General features: G+C 38.6%; 1 protein-coding gene across 1 annotated transcript; it reads left to right on the top strand.

Moving 5' to 3' along the window:
- The first annotated feature begins 2364 nt into the window (after positions 1–2364).
- LOC121520087 (integrin alpha-6-like) lies at positions 2365–27712 on the top strand. The gene is made up of 26 exons (XM_041803341.1): positions 2365–2611; positions 11348–11475; positions 11593–11672; positions 13258–13510; positions 14882–15013; positions 15148–15361; positions 15435–15628; positions 15734–15825; positions 17312–17436; positions 19618–19707; positions 19816–19877; positions 19978–20138; positions 20221–20364; positions 20644–20759; positions 21552–21708; positions 22269–22352; positions 22463–22542; positions 22683–22760; positions 22847–22949; positions 25039–25209; positions 25357–25470; positions 25572–25682; positions 25863–25961; positions 26055–26183; positions 26392–26469; positions 26930–27712. The coding sequence occupies exons 1-25, from the start codon at positions 2433–2435 to the stop codon at positions 26455–26457; spliced, it is 3162 nt and encodes a 1053-aa protein (XP_041659275.1). The 5' UTR covers positions 2365–2432; the 3' UTR covers positions 26458–26469; positions 26930–27712.
- Positions 27713–27801: the final 89 nt, after the last annotated feature.

Below are 27801 nucleotides of genomic sequence, written 5' to 3'. Positions count from 1 at the left end.
AAGCCAAATTCCTATATACTGTTGCCTTAAAGTCAACGTTCTGACTACATATGCTGTGTAATGCCATTTCCTGAGTTATACATATTAACATTTTCCCAGCCATAAATATTCAAAAGGCAAATTACTAAAAAAAGAACTCTATCAAATTACAGCGAAACCCTTGAATATAAAAGGAATGTGTTTTAGGCGCGTAACACCATTTTCAAAGTTGGCATGGGTCTTTGCAGAAATCTGAGGAAGATGGGAAAATGCTTACTTTGGAGTATACTCACAAATGCCCTTTAGAGCCCATTGAGACAGTTTACATTTTAGTTTTCCAAATATTAAAGTCGTTTAAGAAGTTTTGTTGTCTCTCACACAACAACAGAGAAGGACAAGAAGAAAGGATAAATCTTCTGAAGAGATTAAAATAGTTTGCAGTTTTACATACGCTCAGGTTTTCTTCATCTCCCTGAAGTTCACATGTACTGTGGAACCTCTAACATACGCAAACATCACCCTCAACACATTCCACAAAGTTTCTTTGAGATTCATTTAACATTAAACCACATATAACATGCAGATAACTCCAGATGAACATGCCAATGCCCACGAATGCCCACATGCTTCTTTGTGCATCTCGCAAAACCTTTATTTTCAAGGGAATACACGTTTTTAGAGAAACTCCATTTTCCTCTATTTCCTGACAAAGGGGAGTTCCTTATTTGTAGCTTGCTGATTTATACATTTTATTTCATTTTTTATGTTTCACCAAACCACTTCAAGCATTGTGGTGTCAGTTCTAGCTGTTGAGCAACAGGTGAGTGACTGCAGATGATGACACTCAAATGGCATGATGTTGCTTCTTTCAGCAAAATCTGCAATCATCTTGCACAAGTCCATTTCACATTCCCCCTGCTGATTTTTGCCAGCTGTATTTTTTAATCACATGGATAAATATGCTTGGCCCAGTAAATGTATTTGCCACTTGCCAATGCTTCATGGGTAGTGGAAAATGGAGACAATAAAGTTTAAACTCAGTAACGAAGAGCAGTGGCTCTCAAATGGTATGGCAAGGCACAATGGTGTGTCTTGAGCCACGTCTTAGTGTGCCCTGGGAATATGTCCAACCATAAGTAATTACTACAAATATACAGTAACTGAAGTTCAGTCAGGACCGCTTTGTCAAAAACACACTTCATGTGTGGTTATGAATAGTTTTTCTTTATTAGCAGTTACAACACTGATAAAGTCAGGCAGAATGAAGGAGGAGCTGGGGTGGAGGAGAGCCGTAAATGGATCTGTATCTGCTGTGATAAAGTGACAGAAGTTTCTCAACTTGCCAGGCAACCTGACCTTCTCACTAACTTTCCTCCAAGCGAGCCTGTATCAATAGAACAGGCATGGTGTGTCTCACAGATAGACTCCACAAATTTCTACTCCCCGATCCCCAATTTAATGACCCCCCCACCCCCCAGACCCAGACTGGTCTTTTGGGGATCCTCCACTGACATATGTGAGATACGTCACTGGCACCACCAGAGGTGAACTTGCGCCTACTCCCATGTTCACACTGACTTTACATGTAATTTATTTGTGCAAATGGCCGCTGGATAGCTCACTGGTTGACATTGTTCACTGTATTATGGGAGACTGGGGGGTTCAAATCCTAGTCAGAGCACTAGTGTCCAGTGTGGGCCCTCCTTAACACCAGGAATACCTGTCCCAGATGGAAGTCACTTTGGATAAAAATATCTGCTTAATGACATTGTAACAGTAAATGTTTTTACTGGTGTCTGGTATGAACACAACTCATATGCATGTACATGAGCGTACAGAGCGTCAAATCAGTTCTGTGATCTGAATGCATCTATAGAACCGTATAGTATCGTGTTTGATACATACCTTATTATTACTGTACCATACTGCATTATATAGTGCAGTATCATATGATAATCTGTTCAGTGTCTTTTATTTCTTCTTATTCTGAATACTGAATCATGTTGTACTGAATTGTTTTGTATTAATTAGTAATCATGTTGTCCCATGCTGCTGTTGCTTGCAGAAAAATGTTAGCAAAAAGTAAAATTGACTCACTACTACTCCTTTCCCCCTTGCTTTTGTGTGATAATGCAGCAAACAAATGTATTTTGATAGCATCTAACATTTTGCTGTCTAGGACTTTCATATCACTGGGTGTTTTGTAAGCATCAACCAATCTTCAAAAACTAAAATGATAATATCAGTTAGATCTCCAGGCTGTGTTAGGCATGGTGGGATGGTGTTGTCTGCGTGCCAGGGGAGGCCAGTGGGAGGGGCTGCCTGTGCAAGTAAAGTGGACAAGATTGAACCTTTCTTCAGTCAGTCACACTCCATCACCTTCTTCAGACAGGACTCACCTTTGGAAGCTCAAGGGATTTTTAAAAAAATTTATTTAAGGATATTTATTTCTAATGGAGGTAAGCGGGCCCACCTGTGGACTTTGGCTGCTTGCCTTTCTCTCGGGATGTGGGCTGCTGTCAGCTTTTAACCTGGACACCGAGAATGTCCTGAAGAAGAGCGGGGACCCGGATAGCTTGTTCGGATTCTCTCTGGCAATGCATCAGCAGCTTGAACCGCAAGATAAGAGAATGTAAGAGCCACAGAGTGAGATATTTTTCTAAAACTTTGTTGTCCTTGCCTTACATGCCAGGATAATAACTCTTAATTAAAATAGTCCTAAAGAGTCAGTAATGTAGCTGATACAGAACTTTAAACTGAATCAAGCTGTGACATGCACATATTGAGGAAGAATGTATGTGATCAAAAGATGCATCCTACACATTATCTCCAATATCTAAGGCTCATCCTCCTGGTGGTGTTTTTGCAATAGCTAGGAGGTACATGAATTGAGATTATATATTCATATATCTTGGCATGACTCCCCTTTTAGGTGGGCAGGATGGGGAAATTGGGAAGCTTCCTTCTGACAAAATCTTTCACCTTTAAATAACAAAAAAAGGGGAGGCATGGTAGGTTACATTTATCTGAGAGTTGATGGAAGTTTGCAAAGATATTATCAAAGTACAGGCACTCTAAATTCTGTATATCCCTGGAGTACCAGAGGGAGAAAAAAAAATAAGGGTTTTCTGAGATTAAAAGAAAAGAGAGATGCTCTGCGGACCACAGGCAAGTTTGAATTGCCTTAAAATCTTGTAGTGCCAAACAACTGTGTTTTATATAGAAATAGAGACTAGGGCTCTTAGGTTGGCAGTTTAATAGTACAGCTGGAAATAAGGAGAGGAAAGAAAAAGTTTTGAGATTATAAAGTTGTATATCTATGAAGAAAAACTTGAAATGTCCAAGTTTAGATAGTCCTTAACTATGATATTAGAAACTCAAAAACTGTAAATTTACAACAGCGTCAAGTCAAAAATGAACAAGAAGCCAAATTAAAACAGGGGTTGGGTCTGGAATTCTTAGTTTTGTTCATGTTCATTCCTGACTTTTACAGTCAAACATTTAGATTTTTCTGACAAATTTACATTCAAACTTTTCAATTTCAAGTTTACTATTTTTTTTCATAGAGTGGCCCTAATAATGGATTCTTTATGCATAGATCTTTTACACAATTGTCTCGTGAATTTTTGTTTGAAACAAAAGTGATAAAATTAGGGTCAGAAAGGAGCAGAGGATTAAAATGCCAAGATCTAGTTGAGGATTTTTCCTGTGAAGCAAGTTTGAGTTTACAGAAATGATCAATATGCGATAAAGGTTTCTGTGCAACTCGGGTAGCTTAGTGGTGTTTTACCTGGCTCTTCAGACGTGTGCCGACCTCTATACTCACAATCTGGAAGACATTTACAATTGTACTTAGTCCTAATCAAAGAATTCAGAAAATCTTGATGATGAGATCAGACCTGATGCTCTTACATCACTTGTGATGAAAAATTTTGGGGAAAAAATGTTATTGTATCTTATTGATGGAGAACTTGATTCCTTGCCATTTTCTTATGAGCCAAACAAAGGAGCTAATCTCTTTATACTGGACACTGAATAACAGCACCTGGTAAACCTGGGGCTCATGACAGACATTTATTTGCTGATTTCTCTTTTCTTAACAAGATGCAGCCACACATTCTTACTGAGAGATTTGCTTCTCATTTTAAACTTTTGTTGATTTAAAACTTTTTATACACAGGGTCTAGCTGGTTTCTGTAAATGGACTAGAGTCAAACAGAACTATCAAGAACAGACTCACCTCAGGGTTGTGTGTTTTCACCTTTGCTTTTTCTCATGTACACCGACTGATGCAGGGGAACAGATTTAATCATTTTCCAATGACACTGTCCTTTTATTTCTGCTTCATGGTTCAGAGAATGATCATGGTTCTGCTTTATCTGAGCTTCAAGGTTGGTGTGACGATAGCTATCTTCATCTGAATGCAACAAAAAATAAAGATATGATCATTGACTTCAGGCACATAACTGAACATAAAGTATTTCTGATCTTGTTGACTGCCTGTTATATATGAGCTCATTAAGTATATGAAGTACTAATTATATTGATTGAAGTAAATAGTGATCATATTTGGAGAATAAATACATTCAAGTAAATACTACCCTTCTTTGACAGTTCTGCCCTTGAGTAAAGTAACAATCAGTGACTGTTAACATCGAAAAGCATAACCATGTAAAACTGTAATTTATGTTTGGGTATCAGCTCTGTCTGAAAAAGGCTTTGCAAGCTTTCACCAACCAAAGACTGCACAAAAATATTGGACAAGGCCTGAGGGACATCAGCATTATGGTTACTGAAGAGACCTCTTGAAGCCAATCTGCAGTCGTTGCTTTAATGAAAACACCTTCTCAAACTAACCCTAGATGAACCATGAAACAAAAAGGTGGGGCTGAGGTGGGGCTGATGCCTCCTGACAAACTGCTACTCTGTGCTGACTTGTAGATATATCAGCCACACCCCTAGTTCTGCATAACTTCTATCCTTCAAACCAAAACAGATGAGCTTTTAAAATATTCACTTCTACAGATAGGAGGGGCAAAGTGGGACGTAATTGCATTCTTAAAGGTATCCCAGCGGAATAACCACTAAATGACAAACTATTGGCATGGTTGCATGGCTACTGCACTGAAAATGCACAGCGAGTTTTCATTTCTAAAATTCATTAAAACAAAATAATTAAATGTTTCGCACATCAGGTTCTGCAGGTTTTCATCATGTTTCCTTTACATACTGTTAACCAGAGTTTCCCATAAACAACATGCGCTTAGATTTTTTTCTCTCTCTACATATTTTAACATTTTATATCAGTAGCAAGCTGTCCATGACAAATAAACTAGCAAAATATCTTGTTTAACTCTTTCATTATGCATCCAGTTTGCCTGTATCACCTATGCATAACTGAGGCTAATCAGACAGAGGAAGAGGAAGAAAGTCCAGCATCCCTCCCATTAATGCAAGGGAAAGGAGACGTCTCGTGTTAAATATGAACCTCTAAACATGAACAGTTTTTATGCCGTTGATGTCATTCTGCGGTCTATGAATTTGGGATCATTGCACATCCACAACAACCCTTCTCACACCTGTTGCAGTCTCACCACTAAACAGCAAATTGTGTTATTCTTGAAATGTACGTCTAAATAATACTGATATAAGGTCAGGCAGAGTAACTGTAGGAAGCGTTGTTCGCACACACATTTGGACAGCAGGGTTTAAATACATAAGTTAAGTAAATCAAGCCATTTTTGCACATAGGCTGAAATTAACTGAAAGAGAAGGACTATTTCTGACCTATATGTCAGAACTTTGATAACAATCTCCCTATGTTGCTGTTATAATTTTTTAATCAGAAAAAGGCTCATGAAAGCTGCACAAACCGTGAAACATAATTACCACCCTAAATTACAGAGATGCCAATTTGCAATTATGTTCATGCTGAAATATGGTAGGAAATTTGCCTTGGAACTTTTACTCCCCAAAAAACAGACATGGTCGATTCACATGGGATTAAAAACACAGACGTCCTGCGCAGTTATTACAAATTAAAGGAGATCCCCGTGTAATGCTATTCCTGTGCGAATAGGACACAACTCTAATGGTGAGATAATGAATCAGCACAGAGCAATGGAGCCAAAGAGTATGCATAAACTTCTAACTTCTGGTCCTTATCAAGGACAATCAGCCTAACTCTAGCCTCATCCCAAGTAATTTATTTCATCAGTCCTTGATCTTTGGTTGAACCGGAAGTAGTTTCGATATGCCATCTTAAAGACTGTTCATCAGCCCTTATACTATATTCTTAGTGCTTTGGCCTGCATCCAACTCCCTGAGCACAGAAGACGCTGCAACCCCATTTGAATTTTGACTGCTGTGTAGATCATGTAAGTTCCTCTACTTGCAGCTGGTTCCCTTATATCTACCCTACATGCCATTCTCTCCTCAAACCAAACACAGAGGATTTTTTTTTACCCTTTTCAATCAGATTTTATAAAAACTGAGGCCGAGCCTTAAAGCTTGACTTTTATAGCCAAAAACAACACACTTTGACTTTGTTGTAGAAATAATTTCAAATCATCATTTCAGCTTTCAGACCGACAGAGATCATTGGGCCCAAATGATCTCAGTCAGGCTAAATAGACAGCCATCCCTGACTCACAGAAGGAACTTAACTAACAAAAGCAGAACTAAATCTTAAATGCCACTAAAAATACAAGGCTAGCAGCTTTCAGACTGAAAAATATATTCAGGCCCTCTTTTACAGATGCACCCTTAGATAGCTATCCCTCTCTCAGACGAGGCAAAACAACAACACACTAAATAACAAGTGAAACTAAGCTAACATAAGGTAAGTAGACCAAAACTTAAACGCAACAGAGAGAACAAGGCTGGCAGCTTTCAGACCGACAAAGATCATTGAGCCCAGATGATCCCTGTCAGGCTACATAATCAGCCACCCCTGACTCACACAAAAACCTGAACTAGCGTAAGTACCACTTAAACTTAAATGGCAGCTTTCAGACTAACAAAGACTATCAGTCACTCTATGGAAGATAATCCCCCAACATTAGTACCACTAAAACTGAAATGCAACTTAAAGGAGAAGGCTGGCAGCTTTCAGACCAAAGATCATGGCACTCAGATGATCCTATTCAGGCTAAACAGACAACCACCCCTGACTTAAAAGAGGCAAAACGACAACACACTAATCACATGCAAAACTAAACAGACCCAATGATGCACCAATTTACCTGGCATCTGCATAGGAACAACAACTGAGTGTTTCTCGTATTTGGGTAACTGACCATTTTTCAACACTGTGTTGATTAGTGCAAGTATTTTATCTAATACCAGATCGTCCATCCCAGGTGCTGTGGTTTTGCCTTTATGAATGGCTAGTTTAAGCTCTTGTTGTGAAAAGAAATTGTTCATTACCCCCCTATTATAATTATTGTATTCGAGCTTAAACTCTTCCTGCTTGTAGCACTTAAGTTCTCTGGGCTATACCCTGCTTGAAATGACTTTAGTAGCATATCTATGTGTTGCCCTTAGACTGTAGACTGGCACTGTAGATATTTGGTATACTCCTACCATTCTTTTCACCACCACCCTTAATTTCCTTCCTCTGTTTGTGGTCATAACAAACGACAAATGTCCTGCCAGCTTTCTCCTTTTGAATCTTTTATAAACCTTTGGCTCTCGACCTGAGTTTCTTGATTACAGTGTTGTTGTTTTTAACTGGACTTCTCCACCATGGCACAACCTATTACTCTTTTGGACCTTGTTTCTTTAAGGATGAACTCATTTGCAGCCATTCTCCACAATTTGTACAGCGGTCTGTTCCAAGTATCTACATCATAGTTAGGTATTATTAACAATGGATGGGTACACTGAACTAAACTTTTTGGAAAATAATGTCAGAAGTCAGGTGGCCAAAAAATAAAGTAGAAGAAACTAGGACAACATTAGAGGAAAAATAATTCAATAAAAGCAAAATGATGTACAAAATGGGTGAAAATGGTTGAAAATGAGTTAAAAGTGGTTTAAAAAAGTGGCAATAGTTGATTGAAAATGGCAAAAGAAATTGTGAAATTAGTTAAAAATTGGTTAAAAATGGGTTAAAAGTTGCCAAAAATTGGCAAAAATGGGTTAAAATGGTAATAAGGTGGCAAAAATGTGTTACATGTGGCAAAATGGGTTCAAATTAGCAAAAAGCTGGCAGAATGGGTTAAAAGTAGAAAAAGGTGGCAAAGTGGGTCAAAATTGGCAGAAACAGGTTGAGAGTGGGAAAAATGTTGCAAAAATTGGTTGAAAGTGGCAAAAATGGCAGAAATTGGATAAAAAAATTTTAAAAATGGCATAAATGTGTTAAATGTGGCAGAAATGGGTTAAAAGTGACATAAAGGTGGTAAAAGGGTTAAAAGTGGCAAAAAGTGATAAAAATTAGTTTGGAGTAGCAGAAATAGCAAAAACTGGTTTAAAGTGGCAGAAAATGTGATTAATAACACTTAAAAGTAGAATAGATGGGTGATGAAATTGGAGAAAAAGTGTTAAAAAGTGGCAAACTTAAACAATATAAACATCAGACCCAATAATATTTGACACTTTTGAACTCCAAACTGAGGTATCTGTAACTGTAACTGTGCAATGACTTTGTAAATGAATTGCTACAGGGGAGGGCCCAATCACTGTGTTTTTCAGAGGCCTAGCCAATTCTGTGGGCAGGCCTGTGGGTGAGTAGTGTATAACAGTCACTAACAATAAATTAAGTAAAATAAAGCTGTTGTAAACACCAGCAGAGTTGGAGGCAATCTCACGAACATTATCCCAAATGAGCCATGCACTCAAAGCTCTACTGCTCTCCTGATAGGTATCAATGAACTATGTCAGCAGGTAGGAAACATTTTGGCTTGTGCTGATCTAAAACAACAGTTTTTCCTGCGTTTGTTCCTACAAATAAAGTTTTCCTCACATTACAGCTAGATTAACCACTACACTGTAGCCCCCATAACACTCCACATGATAAACATTTAATACTGTTTGACAGAGACCCCGGAGACATGGTTAAAATACTGAAAAATTACCATTTTCACTCAGCTGCAGAAATACAGTACCAAAATTAATTTTGACTGCTATTTTTAATTTTAGTGTCAGTCTTAGTCTCTAGATGCCTTTTGGTTTAAGTCACTATTTAGTAATTTCACCCTTTACAGTTTTAGTCGACAAAAATTCAACAACATTTTAGTCTTCTCCAAGCATTTATTCTCTTGCCTGAATCTGGTACCAAATCATGGTAGTGTGGTCTCTGCACCCCTTCTAACCTGGGGTCCCTGCTCTCTACACCGCTTTCCACATTATTAAGAAAATGACATTTTTCTCTTATTTTCCAAAATATTAATGCAAATGACAGTCAGGGTGTTTTTCAAGTCATCAGCCACAAGAGCATAATTCAAATGTTTTTGAACAAACTTCATAATCATAACCATTATTTTTCTAAGAATAAAAACTCCAAAATGCACTTTTCCACATTAAGCACGACAGAGTTTTAAAACATTTTTTTGGTTGTAAATGACTGAAAATGTTCATTTGTTGAATTTGCAGCATTAGGAAGCTATTTCAATCAAAAAAATCTTAACAGGCAAAGTTACATGTTAACGTAAAGACCATTTCTTTGATATCACCTTCACAATTCTTGCATCCATTGAACTTGTGAGTTTTTGGAGAGTTTCTGCATGAATTTCTTTGCAGGATGCCAGACTTGCTAGAGCTGCTGTTTTGATGTGAACTGCCTCCCACCCTCATAGTTCTTTAGCTTGAGGATGCTCCAAAGGTTCTCAACAGGGTTGAGGTCAGGGGAGGATGGGGGGCACACCATGAGTTTCTCTCCTTTTATGCCCATAGCAGCTAATGACACAGAGGGATTCTTTGCAGCATGAGATGGAGCATTGTCATGCATGAAAGTAATTTTGCTACAGAAGGCACGGTTCTTCTTTTTGTACCATGGAAGAAAGTGGTCAGTCAGAAACTCTATATACTTTGCCAAGGTCATTTTCACACCTTCAGGGACCCTAAAGGGGCCTACCAGCTCTCTCCTCATGAATCTGGCACACAACATGACTCCACCACCTCCTTGCTGACGTCACAGCCTTATTGGGACATGGTGGCCATCCATCAACCATCCACTTCTCCTCCATCTGGACCATCCAGGGTTGCACGGCACTCATCAGTCAATAAGACAGTTTGCAAATTAGTCTTCATGTATTTCTGGGTTCACTGCAACCGGGTCTGCTTGTGAGCATTGGATAGGGCGGCTGAATAGTAGGTTTATACACGACTGCAAGCCTCTGGAGGATCCTACACCTTGAGGTTGGCAGGACTCCGGAGGCACCAGCAGCTTCAAATACTTGTTTGCTGCTTTATAATGGCATTTTAGCAGCTGCTCTCTTAATCTGATGAATTCATCTGTCAGAAACCTTCCTCATTATGCCTTTATCTGCATGAACCCATCTGTGCTCTGAATCAGCCACAAATTTCTTCACAGTACGTTGATCACAATTAATCTTTTGTGAAATATCTAATGTTTTCATTCCTTCTCCAAGGCATTACACTATTTGACACTTTTCGGCAGCAGAGAGATCCTTTTTCTTTTCCATATTGCTTGAAACCTGTGGCCTGCTTAATAATGTGGAAAAGTGCATTTTGAGGTTTTTGTTTAAAAAACAATAACAGTCATTATTATAAAGTTTGTTCAAAAGGCTGGTGACTTGGGAAATGCTCTGACTATCATTTGCATAAATATTTTGGAAAATAAGAGAAAAATGTCATTTGCTTAATAATGTGGAAAGCGGTGTATAGCTGAGAGGCATAAAGGTTACAGATGCATTGTATTTTGAAAGATTTACCTACAGTGGAGTAACAGCACAGATTCTGCATGTCTAACAAAAACTACATTACATTTTAGTCTAGTTTTAGGCATCTTGACGAAAACTAAACTTACTTTTAGTCAGTTCTAGTCATCAAAGATCAGTTTTTTAGTTCTAGTCTTAGTCAAGTCTTTCTCATGGAAAAAAGGCTGTTGAACATTTTTAGTCATAGAGTTAGTTGGAGAAATTAACAGCACAGTACAACAGATAGTGCCCACCCACAACACAGAGCCTGAAGAAACAAGAGACACCTAGCTGCAGACATCCATAAATAAATCTCATTAGGATGGTAGTGCTTGGTACAATACATCATAAAAGGGGAATAACACTCAGTTTAACATTAAAGCAGGTCTACATGGTGGCATCAGGTCAAACAACTCTGATCTGATTGTGTGATGTGCATTTACTCTTTCTGCATTCAGCAGTTCATTAAATTAATGTGTATGTTGCAGACTGCTGGTTGGAGCCCCGAGAGCAAAAGCCCTGAGTGGTCAAATATCTAAAGTGACCGGAGGACTTTACAGCTGTGACATGAGCTCCTCATCAGCAACCTGTGACAGAGTTAACTTTGACAATACTGGTGAGATATTTTGGTACATAGCTCACAGTTCCCTGAGAAATTGTCATTGTACATGTTACACATGTTGTCTTTCAGCCAGTAATCTGTCTCTTTGTGTCTTTTTTTCCTCCTGTGTAGAGGATAAAAGTCAAGAAAGCAAAGAGAACCAGTGGATGGGCGTTACGGTTAACACTCAGGGGCCAGGAGGAAGAGTTGTGGTACGTGTGTCAATCCATCAGATTTTAACCTTCAGATGAAGCAGTTTTGTTTTGATAGTAAAAACCTAGTCTCCGAGCTGAAACTTTAAGTAGATAAATTAGTGACAATTTTATAATGTATTGTCTGCGAAAAAATCTCCAAATTTCTCTAATAGGGTTTTCTCCAACATGACAATATAAAATTGTGAATAAACAACATTCAAAGGTCACATTGGACTAATTATATTTTATGGATAGCATTACTTAGAGATGATTTGATTTTGATTTTATTTATCCAAGTTTAACCCTTTTAATTTTCACCCAGACACCTTTAGCCTCCTCAGAGCTGAGCTATTATTTGTTTTGCATTATTTATATCTCCTACTTGTTTGGGATTAGTAGGACCTGTTAAGTATAATAACCAAACATTGTATCTCAAAAGTATTTTTTTAAAGGAGGTTCATATGAAGACAGTGGGTCTATTTTCTGTATAACACAGTGAAAACACCATTCTGTAGCCAGGGACTTAAGGTATATCCATTGATCAGCTGAGCCAAAGTTGAAATGAAATTAAACAATGAATTGGTGGATTATTGTGTGATTATATGGGATGCAATAGGCTACATAAAAATGTCTGTATAGTGTCAGAAGAAAGGATATGTCGCTGATAACTATATATATATTTTTTATTCATGCAAGTTCCAACTGGCCTAAAGACTTGTTAAAATCTGCCTTTTTTTTTTTTAAAGCTATTCGATGATTTTTAGAGCATATTCATTATTGTTGGCTATTTGTGTATTCATAGCTCACATTTGGACATTAAATATGCTCTGGAAATGTATCCCAGACAAATAAAATCCATGCAGACTCATTTGAACCATGTGCAATGCATTTATACCCACGTTTACCTATTAACTGTTGGTTTCTTACCAAATTTGTCCTAGCAATAGTTTTTTTATTTTTACACTAGTAAAAAGTCCCAGTGTTCTCATATGGGTTTTTGTTTTGTAGCATGTAACTGTTAATAAAACTTTATAAAACTGTCTATAAAACCAAATATCCATGCCATATCAAACTACAAACATTATCAAGCATAAATAAAAAAGTTTCAATCCTAAAATTGAAAGGGTTTTGGTTATATGGCAGTCATTTTGAATGGACACTGATAGTTACAATGTGCTTCTGTTACCACAAGGTGGCAGACAACAGATCCCTAAATGAGGCTTACAGGTCTAATTTCAGCAAAATTAAGAGTAATGGTGCAGAGGATCCAAAATATAATGTCGTTTTATGAGGATGCTGGAACATAGAAACAAAATGTTCATTTATACCAAGACTTTCAAGACTTTCAAGCCAGTTATTAAGCCAGTTTAATAAGTTATATTCAGTGAAGCTCTGAATCAAGTTGATCAATCAGACCTGCAGCTGATTTGCATTGTCACTTCATGTGCATATTATGTTTTTTTCCGAAACCAACAAAAAGAGCCTCAAACTTGATTTGACATCAAATTAAATCCTCAAGGGTATTTGGTAACATCTTGTTACTCTGAGTCAACCAACATCCCCTCACCTCGCCTGCTTGTTTCTGTTTCCGTTTCCCTGCCAGGCCTGTGCCCATCGCTACCAGCGCCGGTGGCCTACCATTGACACACGTAGCATTACTGGCCGTTGTATCGTGTTGGGGCCGGACTTGACCATTGATACAAACATGTATGAGCAGGGAGAAAAAACGCCGTTCTGTGACGGTCGCCTGACAGGCCACGAGTTGTTTGGCTCCTGCCAGCAGGGGCTCTCTGCCATATTTGACAAGCAGTACCACTACATCATCTATGGGGCTACTGGAGCGTATAACTGGAAAGGTAATCTTATAATGGTAATCTTATTTGATAGTAAGTAATAGTTAGTAATAAGGGGTTGTTAGGATTTGATGTGCTATATCTTCCGAATTAGGATTATTTATATCAATAAACATTATTCATCTGAGTTTATAATTAACACAACCCTAACAGGGAACTACAAACAAAAATGGTAAGAATCAATATTTGTATTGGAATAAATAGAAGGTGTGGGATCTTACACTGACACTTGGGAGTGATCCGGATCACTGTCTGGATCCAGGAATTTTTTTAAAGCATTCTGTACTATTGGGAGATAGGGCTAACGCTCTCCGAGTACTTTTCTAGTTGTCACCGTTAACCTTTTCTTTAAAACACTTTTTTCATCGTTGAACCACATTTCACTATTTATTATGCATATTTTTGCCAGTTTAACCCATCACTGCTAATTTCTGCCTATTTATCTGCCTCAGTTTTTGCCAGTTGAAACCAATTTTTCATCCCATTTCGCCAAAATTTTCCCACAGATTTTTGCCGCTTTGAACCCCTTTTCAGCCAGTTTTTTAACCCTCTTTTCCCAATTTTTATTCCTGTTTTTGCCACTTTAAACCCATTTTTGACATCTTTAGTTTATTTTTTGCCCCCTTTATCTTTTTTTGCCACTTCTAACCCGTTTCTGCTACTTTCACGATCGCATTTCACCACCTTTTCAACCAATTTTAGCCATTTTTAACACATTTTGATTCTCATTTTAAGAAAAGGGATTTACATTTTTAAGTAGCTATTTACTATGACATAAAAGAATGAAAAAATGTTTATTTGATAAGAAATGTTATTATTAAGGTTAAACATAAAATATGGATATCACAGCTTTAATTTACCATTGATCATGATTTTGCTGACCTCCATGGTCCCCCAGTTAGGCTGGGCCCCAGAGAGCTGTCCCATCTATCCCCCTTATGAGCAGCCTAGTCTGCACATGACTATTCTTGATTGTGCATGGCTGTATTCAACCACCTTCTGGTACAGTTGTGTTCTCCGGTCTCTGGCACCTTTATTTTAAGGGTTGCGGGCTGAAAAGGTTTAGAACCACTGGCTTACAGGACAGAAGATCATCCTCCATGAAAATATGCTAATGTAGCTCACAGAGCTTATGTAGTTTCATTTGCTGTGAAGCTATATAAATAGCTTAGCTGTGTGGCTAAAGCTCAGCTCAAAAAGCAGATTCTACGATACCTTAGCTACCTTAGGTTTAGCTATGTTTGCCAAAGCTCATATTGCTAAAGCTAACTTAGCTACACTGGCCAATGTTAATAATGTAGCTGGCTTAGCTCTGTCTTGTTTTTTATCCTTTTATGCTAAGTCTTTCTTCTCCTCCTGTTTTGTCTTCTCTAGGTATTGTACAGATGGTAAACAATAATTTAACTCTTTATGAAGAATTAGAGTACAGTGATGGTCCTTTTGAGACCGGAGATGAGAACGAGAAAGACCCTGACTTGGTCCCTGCTCCTGTCAACGCCTACCTGGGTAAACCACTGTTTGCTCTTCTAACTCATGCCAGTCATTGTCCAACACTTTAGTCTTTACATTGTGCCAGAGTAACATACAGTATGAGTGTATCTCTATCCCTGTCGTCAAGCTTGTCTGACTCTGTCTCCCAGGTTTCTCTTTGGACTCTGGGACTAAACTGACCAACAGGGAAGGCAGACTGACGGTAGTGGCGGGAGCTCCAAGAGCAAATCACAGTGGTGCGGTGGTGCTGCTGAAAAAAGGTGATTCAGGAAACATCTTGGTAGACGAGTACACCCTGGAAGGAGAGGGACTGTCGTCGTCCTTTGGCTATGATCTGACTGTATTGGATCTCAATGGAGACGGGTATGGCTGACATAAACAATCTGTAACTTCTGCATTTAAAAGTGCTTCTTACTCACAGAAACGTCATCATTAGGTGGGAGGACATAGTGGTGGGAGCACCTCAGTACTTTGAGAAGAATGGAGCTATTGGAGGAGCTGTCTATGTCTATGTCAACAAGAATGGGAAATGGAATAAAATCGTACCCACCAGAATAGACGGACCCAAGGACTCCATGTTTGGCCTGGCAGTGGCAAACCTAGGAGACATCAACCTGGATGGTTACCAAGGTTAGACTGCAGATTTTGTTTGTGTGCATATCCTTATTCTTGATTGACCTGTGATGTACGTGTATCTATACAGTGTGACGTCATTGTTGTTTTTGTTACTGTCAGATTTTGCAGTGGGGGCTCCTTATAAGGATAATGGAAAGGTCTTCATCTACCATGGATCAGCCACAGGACTCAAATCTACAGAAGCTTCACAGGTACGATACACAGTAATTTGAATTTGTCATTTCAGGAGTGATTTGTTTTTTTTAAGACTTATTTTGGGGCCTTTTCATGCCTTTATTAGATAGAGAAGGGCAGTGAATAAACTTGGAAACAGGAAAGAGAGTAGGGAGAGACAAGTGGTAAAGGGCCACAGGCTGGATTCGAAACCCAGGCCACCTGCGTACATGGGTAGCACCTTAAACCACTCAACCATCTGTGCGCCCTCAGCAGTGATTCCTCTGAAGCTACTAGACCTAGTTGCTCCAGTTTTGTTGAACCAAGGATCACATATTTCAACACACTGTATCGTATTTCTTCAAAGATAAACTGAATACGATTGAGCTGATGCAGGAAAAGACTTTAAAAGATCCTTAAGACTGCATAGTGCTTATAAGGAGACTTCATACAAACTTTGTCCACAGGTGGGCACCAGTATCCATACAAAGGAAAGATCCTCCTTATTACTTTGAATTAAATATTTATCATTTGAGATTAGGACTGAATGGGGGCTTGATGCTGTTGCATGACGGCAAGAAGGTTCCTGTTTCAAATCCTGGTCATGCAGGGCCTCTCTGTGTGGACTTTACATGTCCTCCCGGTGCAGGTTCCCTCTTGGTACTTGGCCATCCCTCCAGAGACCAAAAACCTGCTTGTGGGATTAATCCTTCAGCTTCACACTAAACCAGGGGTTCTCAACTGGTCAAATATCAGGACCCACCACTTCATCCTAAAGAGAAATCATGACCAAAATATAAAAAGGAATTCATCATTATTTCATGAATGTTGGTTAATTAGTAGTCACTATTTTATTAGTATTCTTGGCTGCAGTTGCACCATGAAGACATAAGAACACTCCAAAACTGTTGATGTTTGGACTCTAAGTAGAAAAACTAATTGAACAAAGAGATGGGACAAAAAAAAAACAACAACAAAAAAAACGTAACACATCATTACAGAAGGATTTGCAGGCATACTTCTTATCTTAATTCATTTTCCTGAGATAGCATGGACATTTTGGAAATCCCCTGAGGAATTTCCTTGTTATCTTGGGTAAACCAGCTTTATTTCCCAACAAAAAGGAGATAAATAGGTAGAAATCTTGAGAAAAATACTGAATTTTACTAATCTAATCAAAGGAAAACTTAAAAAAACATCCTGTAACTACAACATTCTGTGTGTCCAGTTAGGGCTTCAGTGGACAGAGTTTTTGTCACATTTTTTTTCCCTGGTATACATAAGTAACCCACTAGGGAGAGCTTTGCGACCCACTTTTGGGTCCCGACCCACCAGTTGAGAACCACTGCACTAAACAAACAAATAGGAACATCTAACATAGTATGGATTTATACTTTTTTACATATAGTTCCTAAAAGCTCCTAGAATTATTAAAAATACTTGGTCTGCCATTTGAGTTGGATTAAAAATTTTCTGCTCTATCATTATATACTGAAGTAAAAGTTTTGGTTTTTGGTTTTTAAGGTTCTTTCAGGCCAGCCAGGAGTCAAACTCTTTGGTTACTCTTTGGTGGGCAACATGGACCTAGATAAGAACTCGTACCCTGACCTGGCTGTTGGATCCCTCTCTGACTCTGTATTTGTCTTCAGGTGAGTGAAATGGTACTTCTCCCCCTCCAAACATCTCTACCATGCTTAAAGGGAACATATTATGCAAAAATTACTTTTTCAGGCTTTTCTAACAAAATATGTGCCCCTGGCCTGTCCACACTCCCCTCAAGTACCAGAACCCCCCCCCCTTAACTTATCAGAAAATGTGTGCTGAAATGAGCTTTTCTCAGATTTTCCCCTCATTATGTCATGTGGGGAGTTAGCCCTGCCTCCAGGTTCAGGCGGCCCTCCCTGCTTGGAAGAAAGTTCCGCCTTTAAGAGGAGCATCAAGATAGCCACATCCATTAGGCCACATCCATTTCCTGAGAAGTGCGTGGTCAGGGGCGGAGTCAGACAGCTCAGTAACATTTAAAGACACAGAAACAGCTCGTTCTGAGCGGGGCTGAAACAGAGAGGTTTTTTAGACTTGCAAAAATCCAATGCTGGAGTGTTTTTTCAGCAACAGACTTCACCGGCTCTGAGACCAATATAAACCTGTCTTAAAAGGGTAAAACATGTCCCCTTTGAAACTATGTTCACTCTGATATATGGAATATGTATTAAAGAAAGATTTCTATTTTCTCCCAAAGAAATAAATAACTTTTTTTTTTTTTTTTTTTTAAATCAAATTTGAACCAGGGCTTTTCACAGACATATAGGGAAGTCAGTCTGTGGGAAAAAGTGGCCAGCTAAGGGGTACAGAAAGCTTGACATCCCCCCTCCTCCCTGGTTATTTAAACAAAGTAAGGCGTATGCATTAAGAAGGTATCTGATAATCTGGGGGTCCTTCTGGAGGAAATTTTAAGCAAGCAAGCTTAATTCCCTGCAGTCTTGTGAATATTTGAGCAGCTGTTTTGGTTCAGTTATATAAACTTAAATATACAGTTAATAACTATGATTAACCAGCTACTTTATGCATGAAACTCACAATATTGCAATATTGTTTCTGTTACGTTTCATATGGTCCTTTAAAACTTAAATGGTTTGATTTTAAAACAGTCTTATGGTGTTTAACGTACAGTATGTTATACATATGACCTAACACAGCTGAAGTCTATCAGTATCTAATTAGGTATCCCAACATGAAAATTATAAATTCAAAGTATCAAAGTTACATTCAGAGGGATTCTATGAGGAGTAAGGCATACCCAGAAATAGTATGTGTATACTGTCAATACATCTATGTTCACATATTTAAGATGGCAACTCTACGGTGCATTTACAAGTCTGAGGAAGAGCATGCTGGTTCTTGATTGTTAATAAATGCCTGATATGGGAGCTCCTTGGTGTCTCTTTGCCTACTTCTTGAGTCCCTATAATCTCATAAATATTATTGGCATGTATTCTGTCCCAAAACTCTTGAACTTTGTCACAGGACCATAAAACATGCAGTATAAGTGGGCTTCCTCAGATTCAGTGGTAATTTCGTTGACTAAAACTATTCGTCGACAGCCTTTTTTTCCATGACAAAAACTAGACTAACAAAAATGGATCTGTGATGACTAAAACTGACAAAAAGTCAGTTTAGTTTTCGTCAAGATGACTAAAACTAGACTAAAATGTAGTGTAGTTTTCCTGCATGTCTCTCCCCGCTCTCTCCCCTGTTTCCGACTCTATCCACTGTCCTATCAAATAAAGGCAAAAAGGCCAAAAAAAAATCTTTAAAAAAAAAAAAAAAAATCCATGATATTTCTCCATCGTGGGTAAATCTGTCGAAAAACAATGCAGCTGTAGCTATTCTGTCTCTCAGCTGTAGAAAGCAGGGATTCCAGGTTTGGCAGAGTGCATAGAACACACTACCATGGCTTGGTACCAGATTTAGGCAAGAGAATAAATGGTTGGACTAAAATGTGAGGACTTCTTATGGACTAAAACTAGACTAAAATGTTTGTAAGTTTATGTTGGCTAAAACTAAAAAGGGTAGGAATGAATTAAATGTGACTAAAACTAAAATACATGTGATCAAAAGTCAAAGACTAAAATTAGAAATAGCTGCCAAAATTAACTCTGCTCAGATTTGCATTTCCTGCAATCTGAAGTCAAAGCTTCCCATTTTCAATTGTTTATAATAACACCAATATTTCTGAAAAAAAAACTGCCTTTCACACAAGTAACACAACAACAAAAAAAGATCAAATATAAAGCGTTTTTTTTTCCTTTTTTCCCCCTCTATTTCATTAGAGCCTCTCCAGTTATCAGCATCGAGAAAGAAGTCACATTCTCCCCCAAAGAAATCGACCTCACTAAGAAGAACTGTCCCCCAAAATTCTGGTAACAAATAGATTTTTTTATTTGTAGAAAAATATGATGCAAGATCCTGTCTGTTAAAAAGTTTTAATCTTTGTCTCCGCCTGTGGATGAACTGTTTTGTGTCTTCAGCTTGGATGTCAAAGTATGCCTCAAGTACACAGCCAACCCAAAGAGCTACTCACCTAAACTCAGTAAGCCAACCTCTCTGTTTTCCTTTAGACACCATACGGAGGCTGAAGAAACATTACCTCTGATTCTGTCAATCTTGTTTACTTCCTTCTCCTCATCTAGGTGTGGAATACTCTCTCAAAGCTGACGCCGACTTAAAAGAAAAAGGTCTTAAATCGAGAGCGATTTTTGCTGATTCCTCTGACTACGAGTACAAAGGAGTCGTTGCCATGGAAGGAAAAGGCCAGGGAAATTGCTTCACACGTCGGCTTGAGTTAGATGAGGTGACAATGTATTCCTCTTCTTTTCATCTAAGTAGGTTGTTGTTAGTGGTGTGTAAAGCTGTACCATGTCATTATTCTGCAGGAAACTATTCAAGACAAGCTGCGTGCGATCCCAATTGATGTCTCTGTGGGGATCAAGGAATCCAAACGAAAACGCAGACAGAGCTCAACTGCTCCACCGGCTCCTGTCCTGGATGCAGATGAGCCAGCAACAATTCGAACTATGGTATTTACTCCTGGTTATTTATGAATGAAGTAAGGCTATGATTATTTGTGGTTTACTTTCATGATAATTAGGTTAATATGTGAGTCTTGTCTATGTCAAAATACTGTGAAAGCTCATAATCAAGAGATGTCAGAGCTCATGTGGCTTCTTCATTTTTGTCTTTTTTTTTGGTCAAACAAACGGTCCAAACCTAAATTAGTTTTTATTTACTGTCATGTAGTTTTATACATTCTCCTATTGTATGTGATGCTGATGTTGTGTTTGTTAATGTGATTGCAGTTAAATTTCCAGAAGGAGGGATGTGGCCCTGATAACGTTTGTCAGAGCAACTTGCAAGTGAAATATCGCTACGGTCACATACCCCCTTCCGGCGAGAAGCTCATTCCACTAGATCTGTAAGGGAATACACACATACACACACCTTTTTGGTTACATTTATCAGTACTTTATGAATTCTGCTGTGTCTCTGAGCTGTTGGGGGAAAAGGTAAAGTTGTCATGAAAAAAGATGTTCAAGTAAAGTACAGATACATGACAACTATAATTTAGTATTTTAACTAACTACAGTATCGTGCATAAGTTTTATGTATGTTAGGGCCAAAAATAGGTTTTGCATTAATGCATGGATGTGACATGTATGCTGCCTGACTACGCCATCAGGGAAGGGAGATTGACACAACCCAGCTGTGCTCCGGATGTCCTTGCATATTACCAGCGGTATGGGAAAATAATCTGTTGAAAAAAATAACTAAGTCCACACCTTTAGGCTGAAGTAAAAGATGGATGTGACAATTTAGCATAGCTTAGGGTACTGTCCGGGTGAAGGGCTGCCATGACCTTACAACCCACCCACTTATGAGCCCATGGTTGTGCTGTGGATGTCCCAAGGGCTTGAAAACCTCCAGTGGTCTCCTGGCATGTTACCAGGGGTGACAAAAGAAATGCTGTTGAGTTTGATCTTGGCTGCTGAGCCCCAGGTTGTGGCACACTGGGTCCTCAGCGCCCTACATTCCTAAAACTTATGCACATGACTGTATTTGTACTATTGAACATCCCTATGCTATGATGGCTTTGTTGTAAAGCCTTGTGCTAGTTTATGTCTTTGCACTGCTTCATGTTCATTCAATTCTTCTTCTTTTCCACATGTCAGCCTGTTGGCTCATAACTTGTCTGTCTGTCTGTCTGAAGGGAAGATGGTGTGCCTGTGATCACTCTCAGCAACCAGACAGAGGTTGTCCTGGCAATCCAAGTGACCAACCAGAATGGAGATGATGCACATGAAGCCTTTTTGAACGCCTCCTTCCCACACTCTCTTAGCTACTCTACTTACAAAGTTCCAACTAATGTGAGTTTCTCTTTCTCTTTGTCAAATTCACACTCAAAGTTCCTTTGGCCACTTTTAAGCTGGGCATTTATGGTGAAATAGAGGTTGAAGTCATATCTACTGGCTGTTCATCGTGCCTCAAATGGCTACAAACCTTTTTGGCCATCTCTCTCCTACACACATAAACGGCATGGCTAATAAACACAACTATCTGCTAAATAATAACAAATACTTAGCTGGAGATTCCAAGGTAGGCCTGTGTCCTGCTTGTTTATTTCCTTTATTATAGTCAGGGAAGGCACATCAAAAACGCATTTCTTTTTGTTGTGATTTTATTGTCCCAAAGTAGGGGATTCTGCTCATGGTTCACTGCAGGAGTGTGTGCAGTTGTACAACCAAAATATCAAACGTGCTAGAAATCCATCTGACCACTCAGGATCAGCTCAGTCGGGCCTTGGTCATTTGTGTTAAGGCAGAAATGTTAAGACTATATAAGACTTTCCTCACAGGAGCTTGAAAGACGGAAAAAAAAAAAGGTTGTGGTTCCGACTTATAATAATTTTACTATTTTTGGATTTCAGAAACAACAGGTAACATGTATGGCCAACAAAGATGGTTCTAATCTTGGCTGCAAGCTTGGAAACCCCTTCAGACGTGACGCACAGGTGAGAAAATAATCTCCTTTTGGAAATGCGGGAAACCTTCCTTCATCGTACCCTTTCCTCCGTATTTACCCTCATACCCTAATACAACAGCTTTGCTTTTGTGTGTCTAGGCAACTATATACATTTATCTGAGTACAGTGGGCATCTCTCTCGACACAACAGAACTGGAGGTTAATCTTACACTCGAGACGTATGTACACAAATCTACCTAAACTGATCTGTATATATTTTAAAATGTTATGCTTTGAAGTAAAAAAAAAAAGGTTGTTTCAAAGTGGTTTCAAACATTTGAGTATATGACTTCACCTTGTATAAACTCTGATCCTTTAGAACGAGCGACCAGCAGAAATTAGCTCCTATTAAAGCAAAGGCAAAGGTGGCCCTCATGCTGCAACTCTCAGTTACAGGGTGAGTAACAGCTTGACGTAGCGCTAAAGCTCACAAATGCAAACATTTCACCTGATGACACTGACTGTGTTTCTCTGCCTTTCCAGAATGGCCCAGCCATCTCAGCTCTACTTCTCAGGAAAAGTCAAAGATCAGGAAGCCATGAAGACTGAGACCGACATAGGCAGTGCGGTCAAACACCAGTTCAAAGTGAGTTCAAGAACTTTTTTTTTTTTTTTTTTTTAAGTGGCTTTTACTCCTCAGCACTATGGAAATGTGTTCTATCCTCTTTGTTTTTGGACTTTCCTAACCCAGTAAATTATTCCAAATTACAATTACATGGAGTTAGAGGAAGTATTATTGCATTGGTCTAACTAAAACTGTGTGCACGTAAAGATACACATGAGCATAATAGTCCGACACAAATCATGCTTTTCTTGAATTTCTCAAAGTCAGACCAACTCACCTAGATAATAATGTTGGTGATCGTTTTACTCTTGCATGTAAACACCTCAACTGAGCCAGACTAGACTAGGCGTTATGCTCCAGTCTCCATGCCAGGTCTTGTGCGTGAACACATTGAAATGAGCACAATTATTGACTGTGCATAAATGAAAGTGTGAACATAGTCCAGTATGAAGCTGACAAGCATTCGTTCATAGAACAAGTCATGCAGAAACTTGTCTGCACTGAGAACTGCACTCTGATCTCTGAGCACCGCTGTATGTATCCTGTCAATCAATTCACTCCTTTTGGTGTGTTTTTCAAAGTAAAAGCCTCACCAGTGTGTTTCTGTGATGAGGTTACCTGCACTTTTATATGGAGGTTTCATTTTGATTAATCTGACCACAGAACAGTTTTCCATTTTGCCTCAATCCTTTGTAAATGACCTTGGGCCCAGAGTAGACTGCAGCATTTCTGGCACTTGTTCACACAAAGCTTCTTGTTTTTGGGATATAGCTTTGACATGCATTTGTAGATGGCACAGTAAACTGTGTGTAAAGGCAGCGATTTCTGGAAGTGTTCCTGAGCCCATGCAGTGAATTCCTGTACCAGGTTCTCTGATTTTTTTATGTTATGTTCTGTAGATTGTGGGATATTCAGTCTTCATAAGTATACCTTGAATAACATTTTTATGAAATTGTTCCATAGTTTTGAGAAGCAGTTTTTTGCTGATTGGTGAACCTCTTTCCATCATTAGTTCTGAAGGACTTTTCCTCTCTGAAACGCTCCTTTTATACCTAGTCATGATACTGACTTGTAGCCAGTTAAACTCAATTAGGTGCCAGATACCTCTAGCCATTTCCAACTAGTACCACTTACTTTTCCAGCATTTGTTAGTTCTTTTAGAAGCAAGCGTGCAACATCAATTTCAAAATGAGGTAATATTTTGTTATAAAGTGTTAAAATGTCTCTTTCAACATTTGATATGTTTTTATGTTCTATTGTGAATAAAAATATAGGCTTATGAGATTTGCAAGTCATTGCATTCTGTTTTATCCACATTTTACACTGTCCCAACTTTTTTGAAATTGGGGTTAGTCCATTCTTGAGAAACTATTAAAAACAACACTAACATTTTAGTCTATTTTTAGCCTCCTTAATGAAAACTTAATGTACTTTTGTCCGAGTTTTTATCACCAGATCCATTTTAAGCTTGCTATAGTCTCATCTCCCTCATGAGAAAGGTAGTCAACTAACACTTTTAGTCATAGTTTTAGTTGACTGAATCAACGTTGTGTGCAAGACAAACAAATCCTTCTCCAAGGCTTGGGAATGCCCTCCCTGACCACCTGAGGGCGCCACCGCCTGTTGAGAGACACAAAAAAAGCATGAGAGGCCCATGATTGCTGCTGTGCTTATGTGTATTTATTTCTGCTTTACTCATTGTTTCTAATTGTCATGGTCCTGAATTTATATTTATTATTCCTGCTTACGGTTATAATACTCAGGTTCATAAAACCTGCATGTTTTTATTTTTTTATCTTCATTCCCTTGTTCTTCACTTTGCACCAAATTCGGATTTGTTTAGATGAAAAAACATACAAATAAAAATGTTTTATTATGTTATAATTACTGCTGATGAGAGCTGGCATGTCATCAATGCTTTTGTGTCCTATGTGCTTTTGCTCCCTATATGAACTTATTTTCCTGCATACATCAAAGTCTGCTAATACATAATCTTAAATACAGCTCAGACTATAATAGAGAACTACATACATACTGATATATTTTGTAAGAATTTGCAAATAAAGATAAAAAATGAGTACTATCTAACCACTCCTGTCTTGATTTTCAGGTTATTAATCGGGGAAAACGCCTGACAGGCATCGGCACTGCTACCTTAAACATTGACTGGCCTAAACAGACAGAGACAGGAGCGTGGCTGCTCTACCTGATGGATATCACCTCAACTGGAGTTGAGGGCATGCAGTGCACTCCCAAAGGAGAATTTAACCCTCTTAGCAAGGTGAGTGAACACATCAAATCAACATGTGCTGCTCACTCTCTTTGCTTTTGCACACAGCAGTTATGAGAAGAAACTTTAACACATTATTGAGAAAATAAAAGATGTTAAACCTAAAGTTGTGTTGTATTTTTTCTTCTCTGTTTTTAGATACCAGTCAGCAAACCAAGTAACTCCAGAAACAGAAGAGCTGCAGATAACTCTAATGCAAACCATGCAGGCACAATTTCACGTTTAGTTGACTCGAAGAAAATAAAAACTCTGGTAACACAACCCTACCAATCCTTTATCTTCTGTTTTCTATTTAGCTTATGTAGCCATTAGGAGGGATCCAGCTGTAACTGTGTTCCCCTCTGTTTTGACAGTCGTGCGACAGTGGGGCTAAATGTGTGAAGATACAGTGCCCCCTGGGGGGTCTGGACAGTAATGCAGTCATAACGCTGCATTCTCGCCTCTGGAACAGCACCTTCATCAAGGTAAAACAGACTGCAGAAAAAAAATTAACATGTTTCTACTCAACTTTACCACTGAAAGAGATCAAACATCACAGTTTATAGTGGAAAATGTATCCACAAGATGAAGTGTGTTTCAAAAAGTCAGATAACCTTTCCAGAATAATTACACTGGCCCATTTATGTCATTGATCTTTCAAACAGGATTATTCTGACTTGCATCGCGTGGAGGTGATCGTAAAGGCCTCTCTGAATGTTGATAGCACAACAAAGAACGCAGTGCTCCAGAATGCTGGGACAAATGTAAATATTTGAGATTATTACACAATAACATCAAAACATGTGCTTACCTATGTGTTTTAAAACAGATGTACTGTTTTTTTCCGTGTTCCTCAGGCAAAACTGACAGTGTTTCCAGAGAGACGAGCAGAAGGCGCTTACGCTGGAGTACCGTGGTGGATCATCGTGCTGACTATCCTCTTTTTGCTGATGCTTTTGGCTCTTTTGGCTTTCCTTCTCTGGAAGGTAGGACTTCAGAGCAAAAAATTGGGAGACACCCAATTCCATTACTTAAAACACAAAAAAAATCACACTCACATTTTCATGGTTTGATGTGAAAAAGACTGACACAAAGTTAGAATTCTTGAAGAATTCTTTCTTGTACCATGTTCATAAAAACAGTAGGTATACACAACACCTTGTACATATTTTCTAACAGTGTTCCTCTCCTCAGTGTGGACTCTTTGGGAAAAAGAAAGAGGACCCATCAGAAAAAGAGAGGCTGACACCAAATGCTTGAAAGAGAGAGAAGGTAAAATGATCAAACTGTTAAAGAATGAGTGAAACTTTTTGCTCCTGCTCCTTTTTGCTACAGAAGTTCAGCTTTCTGGTGTTTGCCAGGCAGTGGACATTTCTCATACTGTGACACTACTACTTTAATAAAAGCTTTCATTTCTTGCTGAGTTCATTCTTCACTGGTTTTCACACAGATATGTGTGGATGGTTACAGTTTACCTGCATGATCGGGGGAAGTGATGGCTTACAGGCACTTACTGTTATAGGCATGGAGTTTTTTCTTTCTTTCCACTAAAAGACTTCTATCCTTCCACAAGAGGAGCAGAGATGGCTTCGCTACACCTCTTACTGGATTCATTGTATTTCAGGTCTTGCTTGTGAAACTCTTTGCTTTATCAGGCCTATTTTCTTTCTCAGAATGCCCTCAAATATTTTTCCCTTAACAAAAATGGCTTCTCCTTTTCTTTTCTCTGCAGTGTGGCTTTTTCAAGTATGCCAAATATGAAGATAAGGTTCCCAGTAACAACATGAGGAGAGAAAAATAAACCTGGGGTGGGTAACTGGAAAAACCCAGAAAGAAGCCCTGGATGATGACATTGCACAACAAACATTACTCCTAACAATCAACCAGATCTGACTAGTTTCCTGTTTAGTGATGAACTCAAAATTTAGCTATTTTTTCCTGCTTTGTCTTTGCACAGTTTGGACTGTAAATATCAAAAAGAACTTATGTGCTTCAAAAGAGAAATAAATTGCAGGACTGAAACATTCTGAGTTATCAAGTCTGTGCAAATTACTGAAGGAGAGTTGCATTGTGGGAGAAGATCCTGCTCAGCTACTGTCTGTTTGAGCTTTTTTGCACATTAACTACTTTCAGTCTTGACTGAGGGGCAGGGGGTGGGAAGTTTTATAGGTTTTTTGTACATTTTTTTTCAATACTTGGCAGAATTATTTGTATTTATTATTTGCGATGAGTTATTCATGTTAAATGCCCTAAAGGCCAAAGACTTAACTGGAGATGAAACAAATATTCTTAATTAGAAAGTGCATTTTTAAAATCATTTCTATAGTATGTGCACCTTACTTTGTGATACACACACACACACGCACATAATTTTTTATATAAATAACACTCTCAACTGTCTCAAGTCAAGTTAAAACTAACTTTCCACAGTAATCCAGAGCTCAGTTTGTGAATAAACAGATCATGCCCTTGCAGAATCCATATTTCAATCTCTGGCTGTTAAACAGAGCACTAACAGGAGTTTCTTGAATAAAATGTTTTTAAATTTTACCATACCCAAGTGTTGTGTGATTACTCTAGACAAATGGGAACGGAAAAGAGATG

The sequence above is a fragment of the Cheilinus undulatus genome, linkage group 13 (assembly GCF_018320785.1).
Source record: "Cheilinus undulatus linkage group 13, ASM1832078v1, whole genome shotgun sequence".
Taxonomy (NCBI): domain Eukaryota; kingdom Metazoa; phylum Chordata; class Actinopteri; order Labriformes; family Labridae; genus Cheilinus; species Cheilinus undulatus.
This window is presented reverse-complemented; position numbering and strand designations above follow the sequence as displayed.

Bases quoted from the DNA above. Each gene is read 5' to 3' on its own strand.
- LOC121520087 (XM_041803341.1), top strand. From the start codon at position 2,433: ATGGAGGTAAGCGGGCCCACCTGTGGACTTTGGCTGCTTGCCTTTCTC. The intron at 15,014-15,147 runs GTAAACCACTGT...TCTGTCTCCCAG, and splicing joins TCCTGTCAACGCCTACCTGG to GTTTCTCTTTGGACTCTGGG. The intron at 25,210-25,356 runs GTGAGTGAACAC...CTCTGTTTTTAG, and splicing joins AATTTAACCCTCTTAGCAAG to ATACCAGTCAGCAAACCAAG.